Source organism: Hippoglossus hippoglossus, chromosome 4 (genome assembly GCF_009819705.1).
Source record: "Hippoglossus hippoglossus isolate fHipHip1 chromosome 4, fHipHip1.pri, whole genome shotgun sequence".
Taxonomy (NCBI): Eukaryota; Metazoa; Chordata; class Actinopteri; order Pleuronectiformes; family Pleuronectidae; genus Hippoglossus; species Hippoglossus hippoglossus.
The window spans coordinates 27,653,493-27,666,607 of NC_047154.1; the positions used below are offsets into that span (position 1 = coordinate 27,653,493).

General features: G+C 47.7%; 1 protein-coding gene across 1 annotated transcript in view; it reads right to left on the reverse strand.

Moving 5' to 3' along the window:
* Positions 1-11,628, reverse strand: part of LOC117760600 (FRAS1-related extracellular matrix protein 1-like) — a 28,223-nt gene extending 16,595 nt beyond the window's left edge. Inside the window, exons 1-16 of the mRNA XM_034583724.1 lie at positions 11,410-11,628; positions 11,234-11,328; positions 10,605-10,864; positions 9,890-10,089; positions 9,136-9,459; positions 8,828-8,936; positions 8,630-8,761; positions 4,790-5,134; positions 3,746-3,888; positions 3,477-3,673; positions 3,319-3,409; positions 2,784-2,951; positions 2,492-2,700; positions 2,250-2,343; positions 1,916-2,168; positions 1,506-1,700 (exon numbers count right to left, since the gene is read on the reverse strand). Of these exons, the coding sequence (XP_034439615.1) occupies positions 1,506-1,700; positions 1,916-2,168; positions 2,250-2,343; positions 2,492-2,700; positions 2,784-2,951; positions 3,319-3,409; positions 3,477-3,673; positions 3,746-3,888; positions 4,790-5,134; positions 8,630-8,761; positions 8,828-8,936; positions 9,136-9,459; positions 9,890-10,089; positions 10,605-10,864; positions 11,234-11,328; positions 11,410-11,628 (3,034 nt within the window). The remainder of the gene's footprint in view (positions 1-1,505; positions 1,701-1,915; positions 2,169-2,249; positions 2,344-2,491; positions 2,701-2,783; positions 2,952-3,318; positions 3,410-3,476; positions 3,674-3,745; positions 3,889-4,789; positions 5,135-8,629; positions 8,762-8,827; positions 8,937-9,135; positions 9,460-9,889; positions 10,090-10,604; positions 10,865-11,233; positions 11,329-11,409) is intronic.
* Positions 11,629-13,115: the final 1,487 nt, after the last annotated feature.

The following is a 13,115-nucleotide window of genomic DNA, read 5'->3' on the forward strand; positions in this document are numbered from 1 at the left end:
TGCAGAATCACTAGTTAAACTTTGGGTACTTATGTAAACTTTGATCCTTAATACTTTTGGGATGTATGAATGCAGGACCAGGTACATGAGCAAGAACCAATTTCTATTCTTGGGCTCTCTGTCTTAAAATCAAGAATTATCATAATTTATTTATATGTCGGTTATTATTTTGTTTTAAGAAACTTAAAGAATGAACAATATGAAGAACAGGAATAATCAAAACTAAATTATTTCATCTGATGACACAAACGCTGCAGAGAGAATATTTCACTGTTCTCAATAAAATCAACTCGACTGCAAATGTTTGTATCAAGAAATGAAAACTAATGTTTCAGCTGCACAGAAAAACAACCTGATGAAACAACAGGATTTACATGTTTCTCTTGTGTTGATGAGGATTATGTTGTGTTTCAAAATATAATATATTATATATAACATAATGTGTTCATCGGGATGATGTCGGCCCAATGGTTTAGTCTTTGTTTTGTAATTTCAAAAAGTGAAATAATCTGTTTGACATTTTCTAAACAAAAACAAAGACGATTTGAACGTAGAAGCAAACAAAAGAAGTTACCACAGATTGTTTGCAGTGTGTAAACAAAGACACACACACGCACACACACACGCACACACACACACACACACACACACACACACACACACACACACACACACACACACCAGTCATCCCAGTGTGTCCCAGTGGTCACTGGTCTCCATTGATAACCACAGAGCTCCTTCAATCCCTCTTCTTGGCTCCGACTCCATTGAGAACTATCTCCCTCCCCAGGAGAGAGAGAGAGAGAGAGAGAGAGAGAGAGAGGGAGTGTGTGTGTGTGTGTGTGTGTGTGTGTGTGTGTGTGTGTGTCTGTGTGTGTGTGTGTGTGTGCGTACCCCTCCCCGTGCAGTGTGTGTTGGACTGATAGGTGACGGCGTGTCATCGGGGTCAGAGCTGCTCTGCTGCATTAAGAGGATTGTCAGCAGTGAAGACCAGGAGGTGTTGGCATCAACACACACACACACACACACACACACACACACACACACACACACACACACACACACACACACACACACACACACACACACACACACACACACACACACACACACACACCTCATAAGACGACCAGACCGTCTCATTTGGGTTCGACTGAAGGCTGCAGTGGCTGAACTGAGACACAGGGGACATGTGCACCCGGTGAATCGTCCACGTTCCGTCTCTGTCTTCACTTCAAACAACAGGAAAGTGCTGAAGCTTTGAACGCTCATATATAAACAGCTGACTCGACACTTCCTCAGGTCGTCAGGGTCACACCCGTCAAGTCTGAGGTCGACTGTTCTTCTCTTGACAATAAGTTTACAAGTGATATATCTAATGATAGAATCAATAAGAGAATCTGGATGAATAGATTAAACGTGTGTTGGAGCATCATCCACCGTCACTGCACTTTTCTTGTCGAGGTGAAGAAGGTCACGAGGTCACAGAGAGGGAGACGTCTCACCCAGAGTGATGGAGGGGACTTTGTTGTTGACGGGGAGGACGGTGATGTTGAGGTCGTACACGGGAAGCGTGCCGTGGAGGGGGACAGGTGGGGGCGGGGCGTCCCCATGGCAACAGCCTTCTGTCCCTCCAGCCTCGCCGTCTGAGATGATGAGGGTGACGGTGTCGAGCACCAGCTCGGGTCCGATTTCTCCTCCTGAACACAAAGCAACTGAGTTATAACTTTTACTTTACATGATATGAAATAAACAAAACATGTTACACAGCACAAACAAGAGGACGCAGGGTCACGTGACGCGTGGTCATGTAACGTGTGGTCATGTGACGCAGGGTCATGTGACGCGGGGTCATGTGACGCGGGGTCATGTGACGCGGGGTCATGTGACGCGGGGTCATGTGACGCAGGGTCACCTGTGTGGACGTAGTAGACGTGTCCCTGCAGCACGTCCTGCTGGGAGAACTTGTCCACAGTCAGTCCGGCTCTCTGCAGCTCGCCTCGACCCGGAGTCCGTGCCAGCATGTAGGTCAGTCTGGAGTCGTCGCTGTCCCGGTCCGTCGCCGACAGGTAGTCCAGCGTCACCTGGACCCGCCCCCCCTCCTCACAGCTCAGCTCCCCCTGCAGACCTCCTCCCAGCTGGGGAGGCTCGTCGTTCATCGGCAGGACCTAAGGAGGGCGGGGGGGTCGTCACTGTGGTCACATGGTCACTATGGATTTGTTGTGAGTTCCTGCCGCAGGTAGACTCACCTGTATCGGTAAAACCACATGAGCCCAGTTCAGACCGTCCGTCACCTTCAGACTCAGCTCGTCCTCCGTGGTCTCAGAGTCGTCGTGGATGTACCTGCAGCAACATTAAACTTTATTAGTTAGCTACAGACGAATAAACTACTGACGCATGGACGGATGAATTAGATGTTCAGATACAGATATATTCACCGAGCAGGTCCTCAGAAGGATAGAAGAACACTCTCATTCACACAGTGTCTCACCTGAGTCGAAGTCCTCTCAGGTCGTGCAGAGTGAACCCGTCTCCCTGCAGCAGCGTTCGTCCCTGCAGCTCCAGTCGGCCGTGGCGAGCCGTCCTCTGGAGCTCCGCCCTCAGCGCCTCCTCGCTGCTGTCTCGGTCCCGGACCAGGACGTGCTCCTCGGTCAAAAAGGCTTCGCCGCCCTCCTCCACCCGCAGCAGGTTGGTGAAGGCCTGCGGATCCACAGCAGGGGTCAGAATCTGGACCTTCACACTAACTCTATCCTGTGTGGTACGTGGTGAGTGTGACCTCTGACCTCTGGGGCCTGGTCGTCCACGGGGGTGACGGTGATGTTGAAGAGGAGGCCGGAGATGCTGCCGCCGTGGTGGTCGCTGACGGAGAAGACGAACTGGACGAAGAGCGGTGCCGGGCCGATGTCCTCCACAGGAGGCATGAAGCCCACTTTCATGTGGTTCACTGCATGCTGGGAGAACAGGGGGGGGGGGGGGGGGGGGTGTTTCAGGATACAGTAACATGTGTGTGTGTGTGTGTGTGTGTGTGTGTGTGTGTGTGTGTGTGTGTGTTTCAGGATGCAGTAACACGTGTGTGTGTGTGTGTGTGTGTGTGTGTGTGTGTGTGTGTGTGTGTGTGTGTGTGTGTGTGTGTTTCAGGATGCAGTAACACGTGTGTGTGTGTGTGTGTGTGTGTGTGTGTGTGTTTCAGGATGCAGTAACACGTGTGTGTGTGTGTGTGTGTGTGTGTGTGTGTTTCAGGATGCAGTAACACGCGTGTGTGTGTGTGTGTGTGTGTGTGTGTGTTTCAGGATGCAGTAACACGCGTGTGCTGTGGACCTGTGTGAAGGACTTTAACACGGGCACCATGTGGTCCCTCCTCATGGCGTTGGCGGTGTCTGTGTAGAACAGACGTCCTGCGTCCATCAGCCTGAAACACAAAGAGGATGAGAAGCTGTTTGTTCTCATGAGCCTGAACAGGAGGTTCCCGTGTTTACCCAGGATGCAGTGGGCTGAAGCAGGGCTGCGTGACGGTGTAGCTCAGGTCCGTGGTTGGATGTTCTCTGTCTGTGAAGTGGAGGTGGGACTGAGTGATGTAAACCACCTCCGTCTCCTTCACCGTCAGAGAGCGCACGCTGCCGGACGCCTCCACCGGGAGCTGGTCCTTCACCGGGAACACGTGGACGACCACCGTCTGTAACACGGACAGAAAGTAAGACAGAGTGTCTGTGTGTTTGTTCTCACGTGCTTCATGTGTCTGTCTCACATATGTCTGCGAGAGGTTGGGCGGCTGGTGGCTGTCGGACAGCGTGAGGTCGAAGGCGTCCTCGAACAGCTCGTCTCCAGAGTGCAGGTAGAACATGTGACCCTGCAGCAGGTCCCTCTGCAGGAAGCTGTCCACAGGAACTCCTGCACAGGAAGTGACGCCACGATGACGAGCGCCAACACGAAACCTCGTGTGCAGCAACACACTCCAGTGTTCGTTAACAACTGTACGTCCATGAGGAGACGTTTAGAGAAGCTGCAGCGAACGATGTCATTATTATAATACTTTTACTAAATGTATAGAATCTTCTCTTATTATATTATTGACATATTATAATAAATACTATTGTGGAATAAGTGATCAGCTGTTTATTGATTTACTTTTGATCGAGCTCTGATCTTAGCGACTGTTTTAATCATTTTATAATATTATAATATATAATATTTATTTAGTTTTGACCCTTTCCATTCTTACATTTTATCTTTGAACTGTTACCTTCAATTCTTTACTTTTAACTTGCAAAGCACCTTGTACCTGTATGTAATCTATATTAATAAATTGTATTATTATTACATTATTATTTATAAATATATATAATACTATTTTATCTACATGCAGGGACAATATGTATATTTTATTTTTGTACTTACACAACATGATACTTTATGAGGGTTCCTACATTTTGTATTGCAGCTGAGGCACACTGATGATGATAAATGATAAATATTTGGTTTTCTTTATTTAAAATTACTTTATTTTATGACATTTTTCTGGCGTCAATACGAAGATGTTAGATTTTTGTTCTGTTTCATCAGAAAAAATCTAAAGTGAAACATTTAAAAACCTACGAAGAAGTTAAAACATCAGATTTAATGTCTGAAATCAATTTGAAACATGATGTGTTTGGAGCTCTGATGTTTTTGGACGTGCAGACTTTCTGTATTTCTATCTTTTGTCTGAACTCGTGACCTTTGACCTGGACTCCTCCCACACATAATAAATGTTCTTGGCGTTGATGGCGTGTTTCTGAGTTTCCTCCCTCACCTGCCTCTTGGGCGGACGTCTTCCTGACCAGCTGCCCCGCCCGGGGGGAGGAGACCACCTGGTACAGGATGTAGTCGTCGCTGGAGTCCAGGTCGGAGGCCAACAGCATCATCTCCTCCAGCCTCACGGCACCGCCCTCCTGCACCTCCACCGCCACGTTGTTGATGAGGAACGGCGGTGAGTCGTCCTTGGGCAGGATGTTGATGGGGAACTTGTGTCGGATGCTGTGACGGCCATCGCTGATGCGGAAGACGACGTGGTCGCGTGTGGTGTCGCTGTCAGAGTGATGGTAGACGACCACGCCCTCCCTGAGGTCCTGCACTCGGAACATGAACGCCTTCCTGTCTGGGAAACGCAGGACGCAGGTGAACTGAAACAGGATTATATAGCAGTTAAATCTCATGATCAATTCTGTTCGTATAATAATAAATGAAAACATCCAAACAATCCCACAAAGGATTATTATGTGTTAAAAACCTCACTAACACAGACGCATCATTCAGAACAGTATCAATATATATACGTTCTCTTCATATATATATGAGGAGAACGTGAGAACTTCATCAGGATGTGAACTTCCGAGATTATCAGAACAATTAGAGCTTTCAAACTTCCTGACATCACACGAGTTGAACTGCCAGACACAGAGTGTGAAACAGAAACAACACGTCAACAACTGACTGTGGCTTCATATTAATTATAATTAACTTCACGTTCTAAAATTATAATTATTATACAAAAGCAACACACAAGCGTAAATCGCTCAATTTCACAACTCCATTTTATCTGTGTAGCGCCACATCATATTATACATTATCTCAAGGATTATCTTTTTTATCTGTCAATACAATAGGAAACATGTTGGTTTTAATTTATCAGTAAATATAGTGTAGATGCAGTTTTTGTATCTTTAGCTGGAGCTTAGTGAAAATAATTCATTCTATTGATAACTTTTATTGTGAAAGTCAGATTTGTATCTGATATCGATGTCAGGATGAAGAGTTGGACTAAAGATGAGAAACTTGTGTGTCCTACATAAATGAAATATAGGCCACGTCCATCTGTCAGCTCTCTGCTGCTGGCTGGCCTCCCTCACACCGTACAACAGCGCTAACAGCGGAGCGTCACATGACTGGCGGCCTACTGGCGGACATGTGTTGTTGTCAGCGGACGCCTCCAGTTTCCAGCCAAAGCTTCGCACTTTGATTCAATTACCGTCCCCGACACATGCGCTGCTTTTTCTCCCATTGTCACTTGGAAATAACAAGTTTCTCTTAGCGCCTGAAGGCGCGGCGAGGCGCTGGCTTGGGTTTGTGCTGTGAACACCGGTGGGGTAAAATGTGGCGTCCTTCCCGGTGGCCGTCCCGTTGCCAGGATGGGGGGCTTCCTGTCTCCCTGCGTTTGCCAGAGAGACAGAAGGGCAAGGTCAGCAGACAGATTGAGAGACGAGCGGTCGCGAGCCCGAACCTCATTAGCAACTTTACCGAGGGGAACCGGCTACTGGTCCAAGTGATAGAAACAACTTGGTAATTGGGCCCAAAGGTGGCGTTGGGCAACAGGCCCATAAAGGAAAAAACGAGCTGGGACGACTCAGTGTGTGTGTGTGTGTGTGTGTGTGTGTGTGTGTGTGTGTGTGTGTGTGTGTGTGTGTTTCAGACAGGGAGTGTGTGGCGGGACAGGCAGCCATCCATTTGGCTGAAGGCGTTGGACGGAGCCTGCAGTGACTGTCCCCCCACGCTTCAGCGTCACCGCCCTCGAGTCGCAGCACCGAGGGTCAGCAGCAGCGTCCTCGTCCCCGGAGACACAACTCCACCGGAGGATCCACTAACTGCCTCCTACAGGCCGCACGCACAACACGTGAGCAGAGCGCCGCCAAACTTTTGTCGGCTTCCTGCTTCTGAACGAGAGCAGCAGATGAACAGAGTCTGAACCGAGGGGGAGGAGGAGGAGGAGGAGGAGGAGGAGGAGGAGGAGGAGGAGGAGGAGGGTGGAAACCTGCCTGATGGGACAAGTTTCACTTCCAACTAAAACACTGTTAAACAGAGACAATCAGCTGCGTCTCTTCATCACGTCTGTAAACTCAATATGTTTTAGGTTCATGGTCGAACTTCAAAACTTTACAAAGTTTACAAAGGCCTCGACAAAGTTTTACAATTCTTGATTATAATGAATTACAGATCTCTGAATTACTGACACTCCGTAATAACAGGTTTACTTCTTTGCTTCTTTTTGCCTCAGGCTTCGAAACTCAACCAACCAATAGAGGAATAATTAAATAATTTAAAATTAATTATTAGTATTAAAGTATTATTCTAAACCGCCATCACTTGTTCTGTGTTTGTGGTTATTTGTTACGGCAGCAGAAAGAGTTTCAGGTTTGAAATGCAGATGAAGAAACGACACTGTAAACACACACGACTGATTCAGACTCAGGTTACAGTTAAATCTTTACTGAGTCGGAACGAGGTTAAATATCAGCTCGTTGTTTCCTCATCTTACTTTAATTTTCCTTTTTCTTTATCTATTTATTATTGGATGGATTTTGTCTGGACACATTCCTCATGTTCTTTATACCTGAATTTGTGTTGAATATAAGTTGTGAGGATTCTGTTCTGCACTTTCATAAGCTGCTGTGATAGAAATGAAAATTGGTCAAATTGGTTCAAGGCCTTTTATATTTCCAGTTACCTCCCAGTTGAAGGAAGGTTGAAGGTTTACCATGTGTGTCGGATTTTGTCTATTTTTTCATTTATTTAAATTAATTTCATTTTATTTTATCTGTATTTGCATCAGGAACATTTTCTCTTATTTTTTCATATTTTCAATGTTAAAAAACTAAACCAGCTGCTGGAAACAGAGAAGCTGCTCAGTGAGCCACGGGTTCAAGGAAACGAGCCGGAGAATCAGCAGAAGACAAACTGTCCTGTTTCTAAACGTCTGAAGGAGCCATGAAAGGTTAACTCCCTGCCTGAGCCCCCCAGGGCCCCTGCCCCCCCCCCCGCTCAGAGCTGGTAGCATGAAAACCTGTTTGGGGACAGTGCATCTGCTCCCTGTGCACGGTGGCATGAAATAGCATAAGTCCCTCCAATCTGCTCGCTGCCGCTCCCGTTAGAGACAAAGAGGCCGTCTCCCTACGCGCTGGGCTGGAAGGGACAGACGTGGACGGAGAGCGAGGCAGCAGCAGCCTCTGCGCCGCCACGGCCCCTGGCCAACCAAGTGGCCGCGGCCCCATTTTACACCTGATTAGGAAACACATGCAGGGCCACTAGACATATGCTCCCCCAGCCACACCACGGTCCCTGACGGATGGGCGACACATGGAGCAAAAAGGGCGGAAAAGGCCAGACCACGTTCTCGGGGAATTCCCAGGGCGGTGTGCGTGTCGGAATACCAGCACAGGATTAAAGGGCCGAGGTTTAACTCCTGGGTCGTCTCATGGAGATGAGACTCCTCAGTCTATGTGATGACATTCAATTCCTTTTCATTGTGCTCCTACAGTTCTTCAAGTTCTTCTCCTCTTTCCACCTGGGAGCACATGAGCTGCTTGAGGGAAACTAGAATCACCGGCACCGGTTTCAATCCACATACGTTTCTTTACCCAGACTCATGTGAGGTCACGGTGACCTTTGACCTCTGATCGCTGACCACAGAATTCTATACAGATCATCCAACTGAACATATGAAGAAATTCCATCGGGACGTTTTAGAGAAATCAGCCACCGGGTGTTGATTAATTAGAAACAGGGTCTAACAAACCTGCAGAACATCTAGTGGATATTTGCAGTACTGCATGTTTATGCTGGAAACGGTCTGGTGACCCCATGACCTCTGACCCCTCACCTCTGACACTGAGCCGACCGTGCAGGGGACCGTCCACCGCCACCAGGTGGACACCATCGATGTTGTCGTTGTCGACGATCTGCAGCTCCTCCCAGGTGATTGGTCGAGACTGACCCTCCAACAGGTCCAGACCTGAGAACAACAGATAAATAAAACCTGCTGACTTCAACACGACCGACCTCAGGATCTGTTTCTTACCCATGTTCCAGGAGACTCTGGGTGCGTTTGTTTCCGCCACCCGGATGGAGATGTGCACCATGATGGGTGGGCTGGTCATATAGGAGCCGTCTATAACCTGGAACTCCACCTATCAGAAGATTCAGGGGCAGTTAATGGCTGGAAATATTACTTTTAATGACATAGATGGAGAATATAAACATATTTAAACAGGATCTATGCAAGTTCTTGCTGCTACGCTACATTTCCAGCATTATCATTACTAGTTGTTCATTGACTCGAAGAAGTTCAGCATCAAACTTCATTTGATCATCAACACGCTCCAGTACCTCATAGTTCCTGCGATGTGATTGGCTGCCGTTGGGCGGCTGGTAGGCCACCTTCATCTCGTGGAGGTCCTGCCAGGTGAACGACCCGACGGGCTTGGTGTGGTCGTCCAGGTGGGTGACGTAGCCCTCGGGGGGCGGGACGGTCACGTTGAAAACCAGCCTCTCCTGCGGCGTCTCGTGGTCGTTGGCGTCCAGGGCGGCGGTGGTGAGCGGCGTGAGGATGAACTGGTCCACCTCCAGGATGAAGGAGGCCATGAAGGCGGCCTGGGGCGGCTGGTTCTGCATCGCACCGTGGATCAAAACTGGTAACCACACCGCCTCCGACTGGGAGCAGAGCAAAGTGAAGACGAAAGAAAAACTTTAAAAAATCTCTTTTAGGACGTGAACATTTAACACAAGTCTCACAAAGGAATCAACACATGATGTGATGATGCAGAAACACTCAGACGTGTTGGAGATGACAGATCTGCTAACAAGAGCATTTTAACATCATAGACTTACAACACATGCACAGATCTACGTGAAGTGAGATGTCACACTCCGACTGCCAATAAACTTCTCAAAGTCTGAGAGGAACTAAAACATCCACTTCCAACTTGGATATGACAGAAATGTACTTTATCAACTAAAGCACTTTATTACATCTCTTCTCTAAAAGTTATTTTCCTCCAACGCTCTGTTTTCTACACTGGTTGCCACTGAAATATAGAATCTAAATCAGTGTATCAATCCAGGTTCTGGCTGGTGCTCGTACCTCCAGCAGGGCCCGTGTGCTCTGCTCCCTCAGCTCCACCCTGATGGGGATGTAGTCGATCTCTGGCGATGGAGGACTGAGGTGCTGGTACTTCAGCCCGGAGCTCAGGAAGTCCTGGCAGCTGGTTTTCAGGAATCGAACCTCCTTGGTGTCATGGCGACAGGGTTTGTTTCCCGGACAGAGCGCCGCCGTCTCTCTGCCTGAACCCGAGTTTACAGAAGTGGTTCAAACAAAGTGTCGAGCAGAGACGCAGCTTTACACCAACAACTACGTCTTACTTTTCTGTTTTAATAAACAATTTTTCCCAATTTAAGTATCTATTGTTTTATTTTTATTGTGTTTTTACATTTTACAATTGATCACATTTTCTTTTTATATTTAAAAAAATATTATACAATTTTATTTTTGTTAGTTTTGTTTAATTATCAGTTTGTTTTTTCCTCAGCAGATTTCACCATTTCTCACTGTTTCATTTAGTTTTTATTGCATTAAGTGAATAAAGTTTGTTTGTAATAATTATTATTGTTAGATTTAATAGTGATGAGTGTTCATTTATGACGTTAGGACATAAACTACATAATAATGAATCCTTTTTAGAACAAATCATCTAGTTGGTTTGATTAGGAGAGATCTTCATCAGTGCTGTCGTCATGGTTACCTGCAGTGCAACACACTGAGTGTGTAGCAGCACGTGATGTGTCCAGATGTGTCGTACCTTTCCTCAGCGTGGCGTCCTCCTCCCTCACCAGCTGACCCAGCGCCGGGACGTTGGTGTCGGTGGTCGTCAGCCTGACGGTGCAGACGAGGTCGGCCGTGGTCCTGATGCGGAGCACGGAGCCGTCGATGGCGTTGGACAAAGCGTAGAACTGAGGAACCACCAGAGGAACGAGGCCCAGCTCCACCACAGCAGAGCCCGAGTCCAGGACCCGCACCAGCAGGACCAGCGTCTCCACCAGCGTGTCTGAAGACGTGAACCTCCACACACACACACACACACACACACACACACACACACACACACACATATTATTTCAAATACTCCAAACTTCACTGGAAGTTTCTAAATTACTTCTGACATAAATTCAGATTTAAACCATTAAATAAAAACAGATTACAGCTGACGTCCTCAAATTCTGATTCTGAAAATCACTGTCAACTGAAAATCACAGGTTTGGAAGGTTTGTGAAGCAGCAGCAGGTTGTCGGGTCCGACTCATTCACAGGAACATGTCAGTGGTTCGGTTCATGTCTGAAAACATCTGTTCTATTAATCAATGATTTATTAATTATGTGTTTAAATGACTTCTAGTTTCAGATGTGTCACTCCAGCCACACTGATTCTAACCTGTAGACTCTGAGCATCACCGTGTCCTCGTCCAGCAGTGGACTCCCGTTGTGGACGTATTGGACCTCGTCCTCCAGGAAGCTGCAGTCGAACACCTGCAGACGACAGATGAAACCCTCAGAACACTGAATGTGTGCTGGTTCTGTACCGGCGTTCACCACAGACATCGTCCTCACCTGTGGCGTGAGCCGGCCCACTCTCTGGGTGACGGCTTCGTTCATCACCACCTCCACCTTACAGTCTGCGCCCGGATCCACGCTGATCTTCAGCTCTTTCTCTGTGACGAACACCGAGCGACCCCTGGCGACCTCCACGCCCGAGTTCACCACAACCAAACTCCCGCTGCAGACGGCCGTCACGGCCAGCAGCCGCAGCAGCACGCCGAAGGCAGCCATGTTAGGAGGTTGGGATTCTGGTTTCACAGGTTCAGGGGAGAAAAGTTGTTGTGATGGAAAGAGAGGACTTCAGGTCACATCCTCATCCTCTGCAGACGAGAGTTTGATCAACCTGCTTCCGAACAAACACTGAGTCCACTTCATTTGAAACTATGTTTGTGTGTGGAATCAAAACGTGTCGACACTGTGACTGTTCATTAGAAAGCCAAGACGAGCAGGGGTCAGGGGTCAGGGGTCAGGGGTCAGGGGTCGAACCGCCCTGACAGGACCAAGACCCTTTTCTCTTTACAGCTGTCAACAAAAACAAATCTGTGCCGAGTGTTGCTGTTCACGTCGTTGTTCAGTTCATTTGAGAAAAGTTTGTGTGGACGGTGGATTTACGAATTTAACAAATTGAACTTAAGTGGAAGCGTCTGAGAGCCTCTCACTGATTTGACCTACATCCTACCTCTCCTCACAACCTGCTGGGTTTCATTAAAGTGGAAATCTGTTGCTGGAGCTGTTGGCTCTGTGTTTGGTCTCCACCTCCTCCTGAAGGAAATATCTGCTAAACCAAAACCAACAATAGAACCAACAGTTTTCTCAAAGGTTCCTGTTCACAGTAAAAATCCAGGTTGGAGTTTTCTGTTTAAATCTGCGACTGACGAACAGAAGCAGAGCTGCTGATGACTCTCAGATTTACGATGGATTTACGATCTCTTCACATTACGCATTTCATCCGTTGATATACAAAGTACTGATTAAAGAAGCTTTAAGATAATTCTCATGTCTTTAAAGTCTTTCAAATGTAAATCCAGTCAAGCTCCTCAGAACCTTTGGACTTTTCCAAACTCTGAATCTTCTCATCTTCACCCCGAATCTAACAAATGTAATCTGTCATAACTACAAAGAATCCTGATCAGGTTTAACTACGACTTACAGCCTCACACTCAGATGGTCTTCCTCCGAGTCCATTCGACTGTTCAAAGCCACACAACTCCTCTAAATCCTCCAAACTCCCAGCATGCAGCTGACTGACGCCACAGCACACTCCTGGCCGGAAAACGCTTTCACCCTCCATTTCACTCCAAACTAAAGCCCACTGCAGGAAACGAGAGGTTAATCTGCGCGACCCAGCGGAGGTGCTGGAGGTGGCGTGGGACAGGCGGCGGGGGGGAGGGGAGGTGTTTCCTAGATCAAAGCAGGGCACCAGCTGGAGCCGGCGTGTCACTTCTCATCCGACCAGACGAGCGTCGCTTCGTTAGGCCGGACTTCTTTACCCTGAGAGAGTTGACCTCGCAGGGAAACCACGGAGCTGAGGAGCTTCACTGTGTTGTTACAGGAAGTTACAGAAAGTGTTTGTCTCTTGTTATCAGAGCAGGTTTGAGACCGAAGCTCTTACATCTTTGTTCAAGGTTGAAAAGTTGAGAATGAAACTCACCGCAGACACCGAACTGAGCAGGTGATCAAACCGGCCGCTGCTCCTGGAGAACGGGTGGAGTTTACTC